This window comes from Denticeps clupeoides, chromosome 4 (assembly GCF_900700375.1).
Source record: "Denticeps clupeoides chromosome 4, fDenClu1.1, whole genome shotgun sequence".
Taxonomy (NCBI): Eukaryota; Metazoa; Chordata; class Actinopteri; order Clupeiformes; family Denticipitidae; genus Denticeps; species Denticeps clupeoides.
Genome location: NC_041710.1, coordinates 2,715,303 through 2,737,192, shown reverse-complemented (window position 1 = coordinate 2,737,192; position 21,890 = coordinate 2,715,303). Strand labels below are relative to the sequence as shown.

At 43.5% G+C, this 21,890-nt stretch overlaps 2 protein-coding genes and 1 pseudogene across 5 annotated transcripts; 1 reads left to right on the top strand and 2 right to left on the bottom strand.

Moving 5' to 3' along the window:
• Positions 1-1,677: 1,677 nt before the first annotated feature.
• Positions 1,678-1,795, bottom strand: LOC114789445 (uncharacterized; annotated as a pseudogene).
• A 1,950-nt stretch (positions 1,796-3,745) lies between these two features.
• rab18b (RAB18B, member RAS oncogene family) lies at positions 3,746-8,486 on the top strand. Its single transcript, XM_028976555.1, has 7 exons — positions 3,746-3,897; positions 4,073-4,128; positions 4,249-4,310; positions 5,064-5,136; positions 5,687-5,805; positions 7,168-7,234; positions 7,463-8,486. Exons 1-7 carry the CDS (start codon positions 3,830-3,832, stop codon positions 7,633-7,635), a joined length of 618 nt encoding a protein of 205 aa, XP_028832388.1. The 5' UTR covers positions 3,746-3,829; the 3' UTR covers positions 7,636-8,486.
• Positions 7,097-21,768, bottom strand: LOC114788220 (MAGUK p55 subfamily member 7-like). 4 transcript variants are annotated; one of them, XM_028976551.1, is made up of 18 exons: positions 21,662-21,768; positions 21,272-21,337; positions 18,208-18,326; positions 17,695-17,781; positions 17,472-17,552; positions 17,199-17,333; positions 15,853-15,934; positions 15,610-15,695; positions 14,210-14,284; positions 13,642-13,838; positions 13,128-13,192; positions 11,617-11,664; positions 11,283-11,423; positions 10,844-10,924; positions 10,306-10,399; positions 10,105-10,213; positions 9,337-9,468; positions 7,097-9,136 (listed from the first exon to the last, which is right to left on the bottom strand). In XM_028976551.1, the coding sequence occupies exons 1-18, from the start codon at positions 21,693-21,695 to the stop codon at positions 8,957-8,959; spliced, it is 1,812 nt and encodes a 603-aa protein (XP_028832384.1). In that variant the 5' UTR covers positions 21,696-21,768; the 3' UTR covers positions 7,097-8,956. The 4 variants fall into 4 exon arrangements, 3 of the variants coding, with proteins under 3 accessions (XP_028832384.1, XP_028832385.1, XP_028832386.1); XM_028976552.1 differs by having other exon boundaries at positions 11,617-11,661; XM_028976553.1 differs by having other exon boundaries at positions 17,704-17,781.
• Between the last annotated feature and the right edge of the window lie 122 nt (positions 21,769-21,890).

Genomic DNA, 21,890 nt, shown 5'->3' with positions numbered 1-21,890 from the left:
GGCATGGCCGTGATGAAATTCTGCTGGAAAATGATGGACTTTAAAAAAAGGGGCTTTAAAACATCAAAGAGTGAAAATACCTGCTAACTTACTCTGGAAAAAAATTAAAAAGCGATGTAAAAAAGTTTTTTAATAGTTAAGGCTGACAACACCTGGTATTCCCAAGCAGTCTCCCATGACAGTACTAACCAGGCCGAGCCCTGCTTAGCTTCTGAAATTAGACAAGATCGGGCGTTTTTCGGCTGGTATGGCCATGAGCTAACTTTGCTTGAAAATGTTGGACTTAAAAAAAAGGGCTTGAAAACATATCAAAGACTAAAAATACCTCATAACTTACTTAAAAAAAAAAAAAACAAAGCGATTAAAAAAAAATTAATCTTAAAAGTTTTATTAATAGTTAAAGATTAGAGCACCTGGTATCCCCAGGCAGTCTCCCATCCAAGTACTAACCAGGCCAAACCCTGCTTAGCTTCTGAAATCAGACAAGATCGGGCGTTTTCGGCTGGTATGGCCGTGAGCAAACTTTGCTTGAAAATGTTGGACTTTAAAAAAAAGTGCTTGAAAACATATCAAAGACTGAAAATACCTCATAACTTACTTAAAAAAAAAAAAACTAACAAAGCGATTTAAAAAAAAAAAAATCTTAAAAGTTTTTCAATAGTTAAAGTTTACAGCACCTGGTATTCCCAGGCAGTCTCCCATCCATGTACTAACCAGGCCCAACCGTTTTTTGCTTGCAAGATAAGACAAGATCGGGCATTCTTCGGCTGGTATGGCCGTGAGCAAACTTTGCTGGAAAATTATGGACTTTAAAAAAGGGCTTGAAAACATATCAAAGATTGAAAACACCTCATAACTTACTTTAGAAAAAAAACTAACAAAGCGAGGTAAAAAACTTCAACTTAATTTTTTTTTTCAATAGATAAACCTTTCAGCACCTGGTATTCCCAGTCAGGCTCCCATTCAAGTACTAACCAGGCCCAACCCTTCTTAGCTTCCAAGAAAAAACAAGATCAGGCTTTCTTTGGCTGGTATAGCCATGAGCAAACCTTGCTTTAAAATGATGGACTTGGAGACTTATCAAAGAGTTAAAATACCTCCTAATTTACTTTAAAAAACCTAACAAAGTGATGTAAAAAAACTTCAACTTTTTCAATAGTTAAAGCTTACAGCACCTGGTATTGCCAGGCAGTTTCCCATTCAAGTACTAACCAGGCCCAACCGTTCTTATCTTAAGAGATCAGACAAAATCGGGCGTGGTAGTAGCCTAGTGGTTAACACACTTGCCTATAAACCAGAAGACCCAGGCCATAGGCAAACTTTGATTGAAAATGTTGGGCTTTAAAAGAAGGGCTTGAAAACATATCAAAGAGTGAAAATACCTCATAACTTTCATTAGAAAAAGAACGAACAAATGTTTTTCAATAGTTAAAGCTTACAGCACTTGGTAGTCCCAAGCAGTCTCCCATCCTAGTTCTAACCAGGCCCAACCGTTCTTTTCTTCCGAGATCAGACGAAACCCGGCGCTCTTCGTTGGTATGGTCACAGGCGAACTTTGATTGAAAATGTTGGGCTTTAAAACATATCAAAGAGTGAAAATACCTCATAACTTACTTTAGAAAAAAACTAACAAAGCGATGTAATAAACTTCAAATTAAAATGTTTTTCAATAATTAAAGCTTACAGCACCTGGTATTCCCAGGCAGTCTCCCATCATAGTTCTAACCAGGCGCAACACTTTTAGCTTCCGAGATCAGACGAGATCTGGTGTTTTTTAGCTGGTATGGCCGTAAGCAAACTTTGCTTGAACATGATGGACTTTAAAAATACGGGCTTGAAAACATATCAAAGAGTGAAAATACCTCCTAACTTACTTTAGATCAAAACGATGGAAAAAACTTAAACTTAAAAAGATTTTCAATATTTAAGGCTGACAACACCTGGTATTCAATTACTAACCAGGCCCAGCCCTGCTTAGCTTCTGAGATCATACGAGATCGGGCGTTCTTTGGCTGATATGGCCGTAAGGAAATTTTGCTTGAAAAAGATGGACTTTTTTTTTAAAAAATGGGCTTGAAAACATCAAAGAGTGAAAATACCTCATAACTTACTTTAGAAAAAAACTAACAAAGCGATGTAAAAACTTTTCTATAGTTAAATCTTACAGCACCTGGTATTCCCAGGCATTCTCTCATCCAAGTACTAACCAGGGCCAACCCTTTCTAGCTTCTGAGAGAAGACGAGATTGGGCCTTCTTCGGCTGGTAAATTAAAAAAAAAAAATTTATTGAAAATTGTGTACTTTAAAAAAGGGCTTGAAAACATATCAAAGAGTGAAAATACCTCCTAACTTACTTTAGAAAAAACTAACAAAGTGATGTAAAAAACTTCAACTTAAAAAGGAAGGTTAAGGAAGTGGCCTCGTAATCAGAAGGTAGCTGGTTCGATTCCCGATCTGCCAAGGTACCACTGAGGTGTTACTGGGAACCATCCCCACACACTGCCCCTCGGTCCTGTCATGGCTGCCCACTGCTCACCATGGGTGATGGGTTAAATGCAGAGGAAACTTTTCACTGTGTGCACCGTGTGCTGTGCTGATGTGCATCACAATTACTTCACTTTACGAGTTGAGCATCTTCATAATCCTACTGGCCCCTTACTCCCAACCATGTTTATTCTGCCATCTCCTGGACAGTTCTGTAATGAAGACCTCTATCTGCACAAAAGGTGGAGAAGAGTGAAGTTCTTGGCCAATGAATTCTGGCAATGATGGAAACGAGAATACCTGCTAAACCTCCAACAGAGACAGAAATGGCAGAAGACATCACGAAACATACAAGTAAATGATATTGTAATATTGCAAAATGACAGTGCACCAAGAAATGAGTGAAAGGGTTCAACCCAGTGCAGTTGCGAAAAGTGGGACTACTACTCAGTGAGACTACATTTGATAAGGGAGAACCAATCACTAGATCACTACACATTGAGAGGCCTGCTTATAAAGTAGCTACCTTACTTGAGGCCAACTAAGTCACACACATAAGGCTACATGACCTACATTAAATACTGTCTCACATTTAATAAATTTTCACCTCTTTTTTATTATTCGTTTTGGTTTTTGTGGAAAATCTCTAACTTTTATGTCAATGATTGATTTTAGTGGGAGTGTAAGTGCTATGTTAACAATTTATGATATGAAAGATTTCTTATGAGTTGCATGGTTTATGATTATTGTTTAAATAAAGTTGTCTTGTCCTCCACTTTCCCCGGAGTGACTCTGTGGAGGGTCATCCTGGCGTCTCCCATGGAAAGACAGAGGACCTGGTCGTTGGGAGAGGGAGTCGTTTTCCTCGGTGGAACAGTTTGCAAATGTTTGTCTTGTCTTGTGCGTCCTGTTTGAAATATCCATGATGTTTTCCTGTTTGTCCTGTTTATTGTACAGAGAGGTTTTACTTTCCTCTTATAGAGATCTGTACAGTATTTAAGTTTTAGTTTTAGTCAGTTTAGTGTGTATATACATATATACTCATATATGTATTTTCTTTCTTTTATTTGGGGGTTTGTATGAAACATTATTTCAATACACGGTATACTTTGTATACTGTTGTGCTTACAATAAACCAATTTTGAATCTTGAACCTTGAACTTCAGCGTGGCACTAGGAACCTCTAGGAATGACACCGAGTTTGGAAGTGAAACTCACCCGATCTGGCAACATGCTGTACAGCTCCGCCCTTTCCGGAAGAGGCGTCAGGGACCGGAAGCTCTGGCTGCAGACCGTCACAGCGAAACAGCAACGTCAGCTGCTGGCTGTAAACAGGCCGGAGAAGATGGACGACGACGTGTTAACAACTTTAAAAATATTAATAATCGGGGAGAGCGGCGTTGGAAAGTCGAGGTGAGTTGCGCGGCGATGGAGATTCGTTTTATTCAGATGTGAAAACGTTTCAGTTTGTCAAATTATTACTTATCAGTAAGGAGCTGCGACTCTTTAACATATTACGCAGTTAATACTTTCTACTGAAGCTTATTACGTTTCCATTAAAGTAATTTTGGTCGCGTTCTTTTATTAGTCTACTGCTGAGGTTCACTGACGACACGTTTGATCCCGATCAAGCAGCAACTATCGGTGAGCTAACATCACTACACAACTTGTGTGTGTGTCTGACTGCCTGCCTGACAAGTGTGAGGCTGTAATGTGTGTATCTACTGTGCTGACAGACATTGCTTATGCTGTTAATTATCACAGGTGTTGACTTTAAAGTGAAAACCATTGCGATTGATGGGAATAGAGCAAAGTTGGCCATATGGGTGAGTCCTCTGTGTGTGTGTGTGTGTGTGTCTGTGTAAGCTGAAGCTGAGCTTTATTGTCATTTCAGCTACATACATGTTAGACAGAACATAGTGAAATGAAACGCTTCTCCAGAACCTGGTGCTACACGTAACCTTTAAACAACAATGTTACATACTGACATAGACACGGGCAGTACAAGAATAACATTTAGCAAAAAACACGTAGACAACAATGAGACAGACAGCTCTAAACAGGTGAAATGAATAATAAATGTGCAAAGTAAATAGTGCAAATACTGCTGTGCAAAATGGAACGGTACATTAATACATAATATTACATATAGATAATATATGTAATATTTATCTATATATGAGAGAGTGTGTGTGTGAGTGTATCAGTACCTGAGTGTTCAGGTGTCTGATGGCCTATAGGATGAAGCTGCTGCAGAGTCTGGCAGTGAGGGCCCGGACGCTTCGGTACCTTTTTCCGGATGGTAGGAGGGTGAAGAGAGCATGTGAGGGGTGTGTAGAGTCCTTCACAATGCTGGTGGCTTTCCTGGTGCGGCGTGTGGTAAATGTCCATTATGGAGGGAAGAGAGACTCCGATGATCTTCTCAGCTGTCCTCACAATCCACTGTTGGGTCTTGAGGTTCGATACAGTGCAGTTCCCAAACCAGACAGTGATGCAGCTGGTCAGATCTCTCTCAATGGTCCCTATATAAAAGGTGTATTTCCTCTAATGCATATCTCTGCTGTGTGATCGGTTTGCAGGACACAGCCGGACAGGAAAGGTTTAGGACCCTGACGCCCAGCTACTATCGTGGAGCTCAGGGTGTCATTTTGGGTGAGCACTCATCAGACTACATCGTCTTTTTCCAATTCCCTCACTGTGCTTCCTATGACAAAACTTTGTCTGAATTCAGCAAACATTTTTTCAGTAGGACAGGTGACACTTAATTTTACTGAAAACACATGAATTCAATGATTAAGAGCTGTATTCAAGTACTTCATATTTACCCAGTGACTTTCTAACAACTGCATGCTTTGTTGCTTTAATTGAGTGTAGTAGGATCATGAGTCAGTTGAGGTGTGTTTCACTTGGGACAGGGTGATATGGCTTAAAAAGATGAATTTGTGTATTTATTAAAATGTCAAACAGCGCTTTCTCCAGTAGCTTTGTTTTTTGATTTGGACTGTGGCTGATTCACATGGATGTAACAAACAGAGACATTTCCAAATGACAGCTGAAGTGAATTGCTGTCCCGTTGCTAAACTGTACATATTTGGAACTATTTCAAAGGAGATGACCTGAATCACGGTTTTGTTTTTAGATATTGCCAGCAGTAATATTGTTTTGTCGCCCAGCCCTAATTCTTTTTTCTTCCTTTTACCAGTGTATGATGTAACAAAGCGAGACACTTTCTCCAAACTGGACAACTGGCTGAATGAGCTGGAGACGTACTGCACTCGCAATGATCTGGTCAAGATGCTGGTTGGAAACAAAATCGATAAGGTTGGTGTGTGGTGTGTTTTTTTGTTTTTTTTCCTGCTCCAGCCATCTCCATTTCCCCATGTTCAACATCTTCCTCTTTCACACCAACCACCTGCATGTCCTTTCTTACCACATCTAGAAACCCCAACTAGGACTTCCTCTATTCCATCTGCCTGGTAGCTCCATCCTCATCATCCCTCTCCCAACATACTCACTGTCTCTCTTTTGTACGTCCAAACCAACACAATCTCGCCCCTCTGACTTTTTGTCTCTGAAACATCCAACCCTGATTGTCTCTCTAATGCACTCATTCCTAATCCTGTCCATACTTGTCACCCCCAATGTCAGCATATTTACCTCTATCACCTCCAGCTCTTTTCATCAGATTTACTGTCCATCCAACCCACATACATCGTTGGTCTCAATATTGTCTTGTTAGCCTTCTTTCAGTCTTACTGGTAGCCACCTGTCATAAATAACACCTGCCACTCTTCTTCACCCTGCCTGCACTTTCCTCTTCACTCTCTATCACACTTCCCATTACTGTGAACTGTTGAACCTAAGTACCTGAAGTCCCGATCCTTAACCAGCTCTACTTCCTGTAACCTGACTGTTTTCCCTCTCATTCACTCGCTTGTATTCTTTCTCAGTCCCCTGACCATCATTCCTCTCCTCTCTTTCAGCTCCACTCTGCTCTCACTACAGATCACAATGACATCAGCAAACATCATAGTCCATGGGTAGTCCTGTCTGATCTAATCTGTCAACCTGTCCATCACTATAGCAGACAAGAAAGGGATCGGAGGTGATCCTTGATATAGACCCACCTCCACCTTGAACACATCTATCACTCCTACTGCAGACCTCACTGCTTTTAACACTATTCTCATACATACGTCATACGTGCACCATACGTCCCTCCACTCCTGACGTCCTCTTAGGAAACCATAGCTCTTCTCTTGACACCCTGTCATATGCTTTCTCCAGGTCCATAAAGACATGATGCAGCTCTATCTGACCTCCTCTGTACTTCTCCCATCAACACCCTGAGAGCAAACATGGCACACTGATCACCTCTCTTCTGAACCTTTCCCATTCTTTCTTCTTAACACCACTTTTCACTGTCTGATTATCTTTTCTCCTCTAGAACAGTCTTAACACCCTCTTCCTTCATTTACCCCATGGTAGTACCTGTATCCGAACAGTACTGGTGGCGGTCATTGTTAAGCCGGGCCTTGACCTATCCATTATGGAAAATTGCTGGATTGTCCGCATAATTGACCTGGCCGGCAAAAAGAAACACACTGGAGTGGCTGCGTTTTTTTTTTTTTCTAAAAAAGATTTATTCGACTTCTGTCTGTCATGTATTCTATATGTTCACAGGACAGTCGTGAGGTGGACAGAAACGAAGGACTCAAGTTTGCTCGGAAACACTCGATGCTCTTTATAGGTGAGTGTTTTCATTATACAAGCTGAGACATTTCATATCACACGGTTTCTGCGGTGTCCAGACTTTAGTCCAACCTGGTGGAAGGTCTTGATAGTCATAATTCTACTGGAGCAGCTCCAGCATTTTTAAGTTTAAAACACCTGTGTCCCCTGCTTTTTATCTTTAAGGTTTCTAAAATTAATTTACTATGGTTTTCACTGGTGTATGTGTACCTGGTCTGCATTCTAGAGGCGAGTGCAAAGACACGTGACGGTGTCCAGTGTGCTTTTGAGGAGCTGGTGGAGAAGATCCTGCAGACCCCCGGGCTTTGGGAGAGCAGTATTCAGGGTCAAGGGGTCAGACTGTCAGAAGAACCGGAGGCTGCAAGAGGGGCATGTGGGGGGTACTGCTCCCTTATATAACTCCTCTAGCACACACACACACACACACACACACACACACAGGGGCCCTGAGCTGTAGGATTCTCCCTCAGTCATCAGGAGCCAAAGGGACTGCAGTAACTCCACCACCGGTGTGTTAACTACAAAACTGAACCTTCATTCTACGCTCAAATTCCCGTGGCCTCCACTACAAGTCATTTCCCATCAGCCCCTGGGCCTGAGAGAGGTTGAGAGGGGACCTAAACCTCGGGGCTGTAAGCTCCAGCATGTATTCCGTGCCCTGCTTTTACTCTAGCGCTGCCCTCCCCACCAGGACTCTTCAAGCTGAGACCTGCTCTGCCTTTCACTGTGAGATGGACCTTCATGTCCTGTGAAAAAGGCACTGTAGTGTCAGTCACTTTGGTTTATGGTGTTTTACCTGGGGGTGTTCCACATTGTGAAATTTCCGAATTCCCGTACCTAAACAGTCCTGTTTTACCCCGAGCTTGCTGAAAAGCTCTGCTTTCTCCAATCAGCATCAATTGGCCATACTGCTCGTTTAGCTTCTGAGTAAAAATATGTAGTTAAAATGTAGCGTTTTTTTCTTGTTAAATAAACCAAAAATAACACCGTATATGTATATAATATATTGCTTTGTGTTTTCTTGCTTTCTTTTTCTGTTGTGAACGTGATCGCTCCATCCACCTGAGTGTTGAAACAGTGATGTTGCCTTAAATCATCTGGAGCCGAGTGAGTGAGTTAGTGTAGCATCATGAACGCTTTTGCTTGTTCTGGCAGTTTCTGCAGTCTGTGGGCGGTGAGGATTACCTTCATTGTTTTCTGTCTCTTTTTCTAATTATATTCCGCAATAAATTACACTTATGTCAACCTCATAGGCATTTGCTTCGTTGTGTTTCTGTAGGAGTTTCTGCACATTCACATGATGGTCTGTGAATATGGTCTTTGGTTGAAGGTCCCTCCAGGGGTAAATGCTTTACCTTCTGCAGTCGAGAGGCGTTATGTCAGGAGGGCTGGTCTTGACCGTCTGTACTCAAACAGCACACTACAGGGAAATCGATAATCACAGCATTTACTTCAAAACCTCAAACACAAGTTCTAACCATGCAGATAAATTCCACTACTTTTTGCAGTCCAGCTCATGTACTCCAGCTCATATTGTTTGTGACTACATTACACAAAATCTATTTTTGTAATTGCTCTTTGTCTGTAAAACATTGGTGGCTCCAAGTCATTACGGGTATCTGTGTATGTCAGTAAAATCTGAAACGACATGCAGAAACACTTCGTAGCCATTTTAAGCTTTGTGCTTAAACCAGAAAATGTATTATTGTGTCCATTAGCTTCACATCCTGGTCCATTCCGCTGGGATCCACCGTGTCCCTCGCTGCAGTTTCTTGAGCTCATTTCGCAGCTCACTGAAGGTCAGGCAGATGTCTTCATTCACCACAATCAAATCAAATAGGTGGCCGTACTCCTGCTCCATGGCTGTTGCTGAGCTGATCATGTCCTCAAAATATGCATCCTGTATGACAAAGGGACAGAATGGAGCCTCACCTTCATCACGATCATCAGCATTGTTCTGAATAAGATGATGTGAAAATGTACATTTACAGATTTTCATCAGAACTATTCATACAGCGACAGTTATTTCTAGAAGGTCCCATCTTGACCAGGCACCCCATCATGTGTGTGGGTGTGGGTGTGTGTGTGTGCATGCTCTACCAGTAATGTCGGTGTCCCATCCTGGGTGATTACTCTGGTGCTTCTCCGGCTGAGGAGGAGTCTCTCTATGGGTGGTGGCTTTATGAACACCACAAATGGCTTGAACTCTGTTGTGTAGAGTCTCTGAATGACCTGCAGTATTGTGGAACACAAAATATACACTTGCGAATAAAAGGTTGTGAACCCTTTAGAAATTTGACCTAAATCATCAGATTTTTACACAAGTCCTAAAAGTAGATAAAATGAACCCAGTCAAACAAATGAGATGAAAATATTATGCTTGGTAATTGATCTCTGGACGAACTGCACAGATCTCGCTGCCTCAAGAGAACACAAAATATAAAGGACTCCTCACATCCCGACCACGACCTGTTCAAACTGCTGCCATACAGGAGCATGAAAACCAGGACAAACAGACTAAATTCAATTTCTTTCTCATGTGCAATAATGTTTCTACCTCACACTTTAATTTTTTGTTTTGTATTATATTTTGCATTATATTAGTATGGAACCTTGGCGGATCGGGATTCGAACCGGCAGCCATCTGATTACGGGGCCGCTTCCTTGCTACAATGACAATAAAATTATCAAATATTACACATTTTTTATCAGGTGTCTCACTCCTGTTGTGATTAAATATGTTATGGGACGAATCATGGCACAGATTCAGACATCATTCAGACGTCTGATAAATGTCATAAATGTAAATGAGGGTCTCAGGACGCAGAATACAGTCAGGATCAAGACACACGTTCCCTGCTCACTCACATGAGGACCAGCGTCCAACAGACACACTCTGCCTTGAGCCAGGACCTTCTGTACCGAATCCACACTTGTCCCATAGTACTGTCCCATGTGCTCACCATACTCTATAAACCTGAGAGACGGATTGTGAGGCAGCAAACACAAATGTTCCTTCAGACATTTGGGATCTACAGCTGATTAGGTTTCATCTGTTCACTTGCTTACTTGTGGCTCAGAATGTTTTCCTCAAACTCCCGTCGAGAGACAAAGTTGTACTCAACCCCTTCCTTCTCCTGCTTTCTCTGTTCTCGAGTCGTGTCTGCAGGACAGACAGAAAGAAAAAGAAACCTCATTAAAACGTACAACCTTCACTACCTCATAGCAGATCTCTGCTTTGCTATAGTAAGTGATTGTGGCCACATTTTCTGAATGGAATATTAGACGTTCTTCTAGTCACCTGTATGTTGGAGTGGAGTGGAGTGGACACGTTATGGTGAACAGATACATAAACGAGACTTTTTTTACAGGTAACACAAGTACGGGAGACAAATTAAGGACCTGACGAGGACACGGCACAAAAGGCCTCCATTTATATGGCCAGTACACACTCAGGATAATTGGCAACACAGACACACAAAATTCCAGGCCGAATCACGGAGCGAAACATTCATCGTCGTACAAAATTATTCATTTTGGCTGCTTTGGGACGGAACAGAGTCTTTATAATCTGAAGTAACTGAATTTGACATCTGTGGTGACTCACGTGGGATGGGTACACTAAAGAGGTCAGGATCGGAGAGCAGAAGCTTTTTCTTCAGATCGCTCCGCCCCACTCCACTGGGGCCTGCAGAACCAAGAGATTCACTTTGAAAGAAGGAAACTGTCAACTTGTCTTTTTATCTTTGTCAGTCAGAATATTCCAGTTTTCCCAGCAATTTCTACAATTCCGGTCAGCATGACCTCTGGAAAAGTCAGCATGAGGGTGGTAGTGGCCTAGTGGGTAACACACTGAACAGGACACTTAACCCTGAGTGTCTCTGGGGGGGGGGCTGTCCCTGTCACTACTGATTTTAAGTGTCTCTGGATAAAGGCGTTAAATAAATACTGTAAATGTAAACAAATAATGCCTTAAATGCATCCTGATGGACTTCCTGTGTTTGTGTGAATGTGCGAGTAGTGTGTTTGTGTTTCCTCACACTCACCAACCAGTAGCACCAGGTACTGTAGGTCTTCAGCTTCTCTCTTGTATGACATTACTTCCTGGTAGGTGGGAATGGGCGTGGCATCCCTCCTCCACATCTTAGGAGCCTTCATACTCTGTCGGAAGCTCCTCCTCGTACCCGCTGGGAACACATCATGACAACATATCAATACAACATTTTTATTCAATACATTCATCACAAGACTTCTGAAGCTATTAATCTATTATTAATTATTTCCACATTATTACCATAACGAACCACACAAGCCATTAAAATAGAGAGTAACTTAACACAACAACAATTTCACCCAGAGCTTTTGAGGACAGATTCTCACCAATATGGATCCCGCTGATTGCTGTGTAATCAGCATCAATCTGCTCTGCTTTAAAACAAACAGGGATCAGACATACAGTCAGAAAGACCCGTAGCCACACTATCACACTCAGGGGATCGTGCAACTGCATCATCTAAGGTGGGAACATGTAACAGACATACCAGGTACTCTTCAGTACATTTGCTTCAAGTACATCACTTCAGAAGTCATCTTCTGTTTTAATATTACAAAAAATTCACAACTTGTTTGACACCAACAATGACAATTTGACTGGGTAGTAGCTTAGTGGGTAACACACTCGCCTATGAACCAGAAGACCCAGGTTCAAATCCCTCTTACTACCATCGTGTCCCTGAGCAAGACACTTAACCCTGAGTGTCTACAGGGGGGGACTGTCCCTGTAACTACTGATTGTAAGTCGCTTTGGATAAGGGCATCTGGTAAATGCTCTAAATGTAAAATGACTGCTATTAAGAGAATGTTACACAGATAACTTGCAATGTTGAGTGTCTATAGCCTGAACTGAGCTACTGGGATCCAGTAGAGGGTGGCCTGTGTTGATAGATAAGGGTGAATTCGTCTGATATTGTAGAGAAGGAATCTACATGAGTGGGAAAGATTGGTGATGTGAGTCGAGAAGGACAGTTGGTTGCCTATAGTTACTCCAAGATTGCATGCAGTTGTAGAAGGAGAGATCTGCGAGTTGTTCAGGTAGATAGTAAGATCCTGATGAGGTCAAGAATCTGATGGAATGACAACTAGTAAGCGGCATGTATATTTGAGGGAGGAAAAGAGAAGATGAGTTGAGTGTCGTCAGCATAGTAGTCATAACTAATGACCTCACCAAGTGATTTTTTGTAGAGGGGAAAAGGAGAAGACCAAGTCACTGGGTAAGACAGCTCATTAAGGTAGGAAGCAACCCACTGCCAGGATGGCGGGATGGACAGGAGAGTCTTGTGTTATCAATTTAAAATGCAATTGGTTTATTTAAATAAAAGAATGTCTGAGACAAAGCTAACCAGTTTCTTCTAAGTATATCTACTCTAGCAGTGAAATTTACTGCAATGCAAGGAGGCACCACCTAAAATCTTGCCTAGGGCTCCAAATTTGTTAGGGTCAGCCCTGCCTCCACCCAGCAGGGGGTGCACAGAGACCCCCAAAGGAATGCTGAACCCCAATGACCATCAATGAGCATCACAACCCCTATTGCTGAGGAAACACACCCTCCATCGCTTCCTTTAGGGGCAGTGGTGGCCTAGCAGTTAAGGAAGCGGCCCCGTGATCAGAAGGTTGCCGGTTCGAATCCCGATCTAGTTTGGGCTAATAAACTTAATATTATGTTAAAAGGTTTATCTTTATCTGCCCTGTTGATGTGTTGGTGTCCATGTGTCAAGTCATGGGTGATCTTTACAGCTAAATGTAGCCTGCAGTAGAAGAGTCTCATGTCCAGTTATGTGCATATTTGTATGTGTGTATTTGTGTTTCTTGTACTCAGATTGGAGTTTTTTTACCTGCTCCCTGTTGTTGGACTTGCTGGGAATTAAAGATGGTCTCTGGTCGCTGCAGTATCACCCTCCTGCAGAGGAGACAAGTTTTACAAGTTTTAGTTTCTGATTTTTTCTTGTCACGTACACTGTCATACATTGTCAAAATCGACCTTAAAACAGTAAAAAAATTTATAAAAAACTGTAGGCCCGGAGGGATAAAGTGCAGATGCAACAAGACATACATGAATGTATGATAAACATATAAGAACTATATGGGGTGAAGAATTATGTGGATATGAGTATAGCATGGATAGAGTCACATTTGCAGGTATTAAGGTAAAGTGTTTAATTATACTGGGTGTAATTACACCAACAAGATATACATATAGGAAAAATATGGGGTGGAGAAATGCAGATATGAATGTGATATGGATAGTGTCACAGTTCCAGATGTTAAACACTGATGTCCATCAGCAGTCTACATGAGCCCAGATTTTTGACCAAACTCTGTGTTGTCTGTAGAACTGTAATGTTTCACCTCTCCTGCAGTTGTTGCGAAGGGATTAGACCCGTCTGGACATCGGATTCATTGATGTGCCTCGCCTGCCACCAGACCTCATCCTCCTGACTCACAATCTGCAGAATGTCTCCCTTAATAAAAGCCAGTCCAACTGACTTGCAGGGAATTGATGGATCTTTTAGTGGGCTGTAGTCAAACAGCGCTTTAACAAAGATCTGAAACAAATGCAAGTGATCAGTCACTAATTAGACTACTTGTCATTTACATAATCTTTATTCATTCTCCAGGTAAACAATCTCCAGTCTTATCTCCCAAGGCTTGTGTGTAGCAGGTTTTTGTGACTACCTTCAGATCTACTGTTTATTGCAACAAAAAACAGAACATACCTACAGATTCTGGATAAGATTTTTGCTGCTGATCTAGTGGTGTTGTGACAAAAGAGGTGACAGAGGCCTTCATTTTTAATTACAGAAAAAAGGATTTCTGGAGTTCTCATTCTAGATGAAGCCTCTACAGCAAACCCCTGGTACATTACAGCACTACGGGCCTCAACCAGAGAAATACATAATGTGCAGGGCTTGTGTACCAGAGGTGATGGTGCTGCTTGTTCCCCTTCAGAACCCGGAATCACTTTAAATGTCACTGTTTCCTTATACAGGGCCTGCATGAAGAAATGAGCATTACAACAGCACATCAGTACTTTTATCTGTAAGTGATTAATAAAGATGATATTTTTACTCTTAATTAGGGCTGTAATCAGTAATCAAGTTGGGTCCCCCTGGAGTATCTTAGGGTTAAGTTTCTTACTCACTGACACAACTACTGATCAGACCTATCTCTTTGTGCTCATCAGGTTCATAGGTGAGTGTGTTACACTACCTCCGACTTACTCCACCCATACAAATGTGCGGTAACTGATGTCCCTCAGGGCTCAGTACTTGGCCCTCTCCTGTTCTCCCTTTACACCAAAACTCTTGGTGACGACATATCTTTACATGGATTATCCAACCACGGCTATGCAGATGACACCCAACATTTCCTCTCTTTTTAACCATCAGATGTACACGTGTCCACCAAGATCTCATCCTGAATAAGAGCTCATCATCTGAAACTAAACTGATGTGCTAATCAGTATAGGCTATTCAGATACCATGATAGCAATCAGCTCTTCTGGATGTCGGTCTGTATAACTGTGTCAGCCAAATACTGTAAATGTAAACATACACGTCAAACTGTCTTTCACTTCACTTTGACACAGTGTCAATTATAAAGTCCAGTTTACCTCAGAGTCCCCCTGTTAGACACAGACACAGACAAAGTTAAATTCACCCTAGTTAGGCTGTCCTAGTTAGGGTACCAGGCCACTGTAGCACCAATATACAATTATAACCACATATTTCAGTATCAGTCGTACAATGCCACCGTCTGCCGCTGCTTCTGTTTGTTTTCTCTGAGACACAGAATCAAGCACACAGACCACCAGCAGACTCCAGTGAAGAGACCAGCAGATAAATCCTGGTTCCTGACAACTGCTAAACAAGGACATAGCATGAAACGAACCAGAGGGTCACCACGGCCACCACCACCGTAACCACTACAGCTGCAGGGATCTTCAAATGGACCAATAAGATCATATTGGATTCGTAATGTAGACCATGACACTGGACTACATTCTGGACTTCTCCAACCCTACAACTGTAGGACTTATATTATATTGTACAAATCATCACCAGCCCTGCACTGACACCATTTGCAGGCTCACTCTACCCTGGAAGGGGGTCCCTCTCTTTATCACTCCTTCCCAAGGTTTCTTACTTTCTTTTTTTTCTCTGTCCTAGAGGTTTTTTTCTGTGGAGTTTTTCCTTGTGTGCAGAAGGGTCAAGTGTGGAGGGTGTCAACTGTAGGGCCTGTCAAAGCCCATTGAGACATACTGTACGTGATTTTGGGCTATATAAGAAATAAATGTTGTTGTTGTTGTTGTCTTACCAGGATAGATGGAATCTCCTGGGGTTGTCTGTGCTCCATTGTAATTCCATTAACTTCCCTTAGTTCATCCCCTACATGTATCAAACCTGTGGGAGATACGCATAGAGAACAGACAGCAGCTGTAGTTATCATCCTTTTCTTTCAATGGAAACATGACACAAAGACAAACACACATAGACACACTGCAAGAAACATTAATGAAACAGCAACATCATTCTGCTGTACAGATAAAATCAGACCAACCACTGAGATCAGCTGCTCCACCTTTCATGATTCGCGCTACCACAATGCCGCCAGTTGACCCATCCCTCTTTATAGTGGCTCCCTAGATTGGAATCAGAACACCGAAAGTCATTTTATGTGGCTGACTGTCAACGACTGAGCAATGAGATCACACACCAAACCATAGACTAGCCTGTAGACAGAGGTGGATTTCCGGTCCAGAAGGTGAAAACCCTCACTAGGATTTTGTTCCAAACTTTTGGAGGTGTGCAGTACAGGTAGAATTTGTATGTTGAATAAACTTGTACAATTAACCAACTTAAATCATTTACATTACATTTACATTTAAAGCATTTGGAAGACGCCCTTATCCAGAGCGACTTACAACGTGCTTCCATCAATGAAGTGATCAATTCTGGTTCACTAGACCCCAACTATGAATACAATCTTTTTATTCACTCTGTTGTAGTTTCTATACATAAGTCAGACAATTAGAAGTTCATCTAAATATTCTCTTAAAGAGGAAGGAGAAGAGTCTAGATGAGCATCTTCCTCGTACCTTCAGAAATGGGGGGACCAGGCAGTCAGTACTGGAGGCTCGGAGTATACGATGTGCAGTGTGAGGTGTAATAAGGGCTGTGAGGTAGGATCGTGCCACTCCATATTTGGCTTTGTAGGCCAGCATCGGTATTTTGAACCTGATGGGAGCCAGTGGAGGGAGCGTAGCAGAGGGGTGGTGTGGGAGAACTTGGGAAGGTTGAAGATCAGTCGTGCTGCTGCATTTTGTATGAGTTGTAGAGGTCGGATGGTACATAGAGGTAGACCTGCTAGAAGGTAGTTACAGTAACCAGTCGTGAGATTACTAGGGACTGAACCAGTATCTTGGTGGCCTGTGTTGACAAATAAGGACGGATATTCTGGACCTGAAATGCCCACCTCTGCCTGTACACAAGGTGCTGTCAGACAGTTCAGACAGGGGAAATTACACGAATGCAGGCAGTCAGCATTGAAGCAGATGTATGAGGAGTTTGGACAGTGTGTGAGGGATGTGTGTGAGCTGAATGACAGTGCCGGGCCAGTGCAGGTTCTTGTTGTATGTTGAACCCGTTTGTGCCCTATTAAAGTATGTTCCTACGAAATATTGCAGTGATCTTAATGATGATCTGTGTTTGGATTTTGTCTACCATTAGAACCTCCTCAGAGAGCTGCCATGTTCCCAAAAGCTCACAAAACGTTTGGTTTTAGGCCCCTCAAACCCCTGCACTGTCCTCTACCCATCACTGCACAGCCTGCTCCCTGAAGATTAGACTCAGAAACTAATCCTCTTCATTTGGAACAAATCTACACATAACTCATGAGTTTTTTACCAGCAACTCCTGGTTTCTGATCAGTCGAATGACCTTCACTGAGTCCTGATCACTGCCACAAGAGTCATCCGGCAGTGGTGGCAGAAGTGGGCCATAGTCCTTCAAAGCAACACAATCGTGGACATACAGCAGAGCCTACAGGAGACAACCGATTCACAACAAGAGTCTCTGGCAAGCATGCTCCAGATAAACCAAAAGACAGAACAAAGTGGATCTTGGTGGACCTTAGAGGACAGGTTCAGAAGCTCCAGCTGTGAGAATATGGAGTCTTACCTTGATGTCAGGTTTGAAGAGCAGAGAAATTAACTCACAAACATCACCACTGACCCCTGACCTCTGCAGTTCCTCCATAATCTGTGGTGAGTTAATGTTCACAGTTAATTCTTAACTTTCCTATTGGTATAGTAATTGAAATCTGTGAAATCAGGGCACAACACACACTGGTCCAGAACAGACCCAGAGGGAGCAGAGGCAGAACGAGCACAGTTTCTTTTACCATGTTTACCTCACCAAGCAGTTCTTCTGCACCAGGTTGGACAGGGGTGGGGCTTTGGGCTTGGAATTGCAGCAGCCTCTCATAAACCTGCAGGTGGAAAGTAGGCGGACTTCTTTTTTCTTTTTTTTTTTTTACATTTATGTTCTCTTCATTTATTGGTCCTTATTATAATAAGAATCTTATTATAGTTCCAATCTTTGTGCAAGAACACACTCTCTGTGATCATTCCTCATCCTGAACATTACATCCAGTCTCGCACTGTTCCTTCCATTGCTTCATTACAACAATCCCACTGTGTCACAAACCAGAGAAGCGGACGCTGTGGTAGTAGGTGGTAAGGGTGGTAGTAGCCTAGTGAACCAGAAGACCCGGGTTCGAATCCCACTTACTACCATTGTGTCCCTGAGCAAGACACTTAACCCTAAGTTGCTCCAAGGAGACTGTCCCTGTAACTACTGGTTGTAAGTCGCTCTGGATAAGGGCGTCTGGTAAATGCTGTAAATGTAAATGTACCTTTATTAACAGATGAAGGGTGTTTCCCATCAGCATGTCCTGCAGAAAGTTGCTGTCTTCACTGGCATCCATGACAGGTTCCAGCCCGTAGAGCAGGGAGGCCAGCAGCTGACACACACCTGAACACAGACGGGAGTTTACTGGCAGGAGTTTACAGGCGAGTACAGAAACTGGCGGGAGTTTACAGATGGGAGTTTACTGGCGGGAGTTTACAGGTGGGTACAGAGATTGGTGGGAGTTTACAGGCGAGTACAGAGATTGACGGGATTTTGCTGGTGGGAGTTTACAGGCGGGTACAGCGATTGGTGGGAGTTTACAGGCGGGAGTTTACAGGCGAGTACATAGATTGATGGGACTTTACTGGCGGGAGTTTACAGGCAAGTACAGAGACAGGCGGGAGTTTACAGGTGGGAGTTTACAGGCAAGTACAGAGACAGGCGGGAGTTTACAGGTGGGAGTTTACAGGCGGGTACAGAGATTGGTGGGAGTTTAAAGGTGGGAGTTTACAGGCGAGTACATAGATTGATGGGACTTTACTGGCGGGAGTTTACAGGCAAGTACAGAGACAGGCGGGAGTTTACAGGTGGGAGTTTACAGGTGGGAGTTTACAGGCAAGTACAGAGACAGGCGGGAGTTTACAGGTGGGAGCTTACAGGCGAGTACAGAGACAGGCGGAAGTTTACTGGCGGGAGTTTACAGGCGAGTACAGAGACAGGCGGGAGTTTACAGGTGGGAGCTTACAGGCGAGTACAGAGACAGGCGGAAGTTTACTGGCGGGAGTTTACAGGCAAGTACAGAGACAGGCGGGAGTTTACAGGCGCGAGTTTACAGGCGAGTACAGAGACAGGTGGGAGTTTACAGGCGCGAGTTTACAGGCGAGTACAGAGACAGGCGGGAGTTTACAGGCGCGAGTTTACAGGCGAGTACAGAGACAGGCAGGAGTTTACAGGCAAGTACAGAGACAGGCGGGAGTTTACAGGCGGGAGGTTACAGGTGGGAGTTTACAGGCGAGGGTTTACATGGGAGTACAGAGACAGGCGGGAGTTTACAGGTGCGAGTTTACAGGTGGGAGTTTACAGGCGAGTACAGAGACAGGCGGAAGTTTACTGGCGGGAGTTTACAGGCAAGTACAGAGACAGGCGGGAGTTTACAGGTGGGAGTTTACAGGCGAGTACATAGATTGATGGGACTTTACTGGCGGGAGTTTACAGGCAAGTACAGAGACAGAGTTTACAGGTGGGAGTTTACAGGCGAGTACAGAGACAGGCGGGAGTTTACAGGCGCGAGTTTACAGGCGAGTACAGAGACAGGCGGGAGTTTACAGGTGGGAGCTTACAGGCGAGTACAGAGACAGGCGGAAGTTTACTGGCGGGAGTTTACAGGCGAGTACAGAGACAGGCGGGAGTTTACAGGCGCGAGTTTACAGGCGCGAGTTTACAGGCGCGAGTTTACAGGCGAGTACAGAGACAGGCGGGAGTTTACTGGCGGGAGTTTACAGGCAAGTACAGAGACAGGCCGGAGTTTACAGGCGGGAGGTTACAGGTGGGAGTTTACAGGCGAGGGTTTACAGGGGAGTACAGAGACAGGCGGGAGTTTACAGGTGCGAGTTTACAGGTGGGAGTTTACAGGCGAGTACAGAGACAGGCGGAAGTTTACTGGCGGGAGTTTACAGGCAAGTACAGAGACAGGCGGGAGTTTACAGGTGCGAGTTTACAGGCAAGTACAGAGACAGGCGGGAGTTTACAGGCGGGAGGTTACAGGTGGGAGTTTACAGGCGAGGGTTTACAGGGGAGTACAGAGACAGGCGGGAGTTTACAGGCGCGAGTTTACAGGTGGGAGTTTACAGGCGGGGGTTTACAGGGGAGTACAGAGACAGGCAGGAGTTTACTGGCGGGAGTTTACAGGTGGGAGTTTACTGGCGGGAGTTTACAGGCGCGAGTTTACAGGAATGAGTTTACAGGCGCGAGTTTACAGGCGAGTACAGAGACAGGCGGGAGTTTACAGGTGGGAGTTTACAGGCGGGAGTTTACAGGGGAGTACAGAGACAGGCGGGAGTTTACTGGCGTGAGTTTACAGGTGGGAGTTTACAGGCGGGGGTTTACAGGGGAGTACAGAGATTGACAGGACTTTACTGGCGGGAGTTTACAGGCGGCAGTTTACAGGAGTGAGTTTACAGGCGGGAGTTTACAGGCGCGAGTTTACAGGTGAGTACAGAGACAGACGGGAGTTTACTGGTGGGAGTTTACAGGCGGGAGTACAGAGATTGACTGGACTTTACTGGCGGGAATTTACAGGCAAGTACAGAGACAGAGTTTACTGGCGGGAGTTTACAGGTGGGAGTTTACAGGCGGGGCTTTACAGGGGAGTACAGAGATTGACTGGACTTTACTGGTGGGAGTTTACAGGCAAGTACAGAGACAGAGTTTACTGGTGGGAGTTTACAGGCGGGGGTTTACAGGTGGGAGTTTACAGGCAAGTACAGAGACAGGAAGGCATTTACAAAGACAGGTGAGAGGCTTGTGTAGCCATGACATTATCAGCACACCATTCCCAGAAATGATCTCACCATGCATTGACTCAGGAGGACAAAGCTTATCATGAAAAAACACCCTGCATTTAAAATGTTATCTTTTCAGCATTTAAGAAAGTGTAATTAAAGTGTAATGCTAAGACTGCTCCATTTGCAAACGCGGGTCAGTATTACTCGGGCCGATATACCAAAACACCCTATTAAACGGACGAAACGGCAGGCAGGCAGCATCTTGGCAGGCAGCATCTTGCTCTGGCACCAACTGACCACATTCACAGCCCGCTTCCCCGCTGTCCAGGTTCAACACACATTCATTCACAACAACATTTTGTACTGTCGCTTTGAGTCGTCTGTTGCACTGACTTCCTGCAAGCCCGTCGCTTTGCACAGTCATTGCTCTGTTTATACAGGATTCATTTATTCAGAGTTATGGTTAAATTGTTCAATGTACCTGGTGTATTGTACTCATTCAAGGAAGCAAGGACTCAAAAGATTTAAAAACAAATGACAGACACCTTTCCCCTCCCAACTTACTTCCTCGTCCCATTGGTAGAGCCATGCATTCCAGCATATGAAGTGAATAAGAGTTGAGATCAGCAGCTGGTACAGCCAACAACACACACACAATACACACAGATACATTCAGATTTAGTTCATTGGTGGGTTTGTCAGAATTGAACTTGCTGGTGAGGCTCCACCAGCGAGAAGAATCTGTGCACTGGGTTTGTAGTAGATATCTATTTCAATGAGCATAACATAGTTCTACAGATGAAAATTACACGGACAGTGCTGCTTCTCATTTATGTAAATAACTGATCTCTTTGTCAGCGTCATGTTTTATGTACACAGTATAAACATTTTAAAAAGACCATTAAAGCTGTCCGGGCATAATAATTTCCCCTACCCACAAAAATTCCTACATACCCCAAAATGCAGTGGACGAAGAAGGGTGAACCATCAGAAGAGGACCAGAAACAGACAGAATCCAGAAGGAAAGACGAAAGCTGACTGCGCAGGACCACCACAATAAACCGCTGAGGAACAAACAGAATCATCAATACTGACCCACATTCTGCCACACAGTTCCCAACGATAACGAAGGTCATATTGACTTACACACATATAGACCACAGATGCAGACACATAATATTCA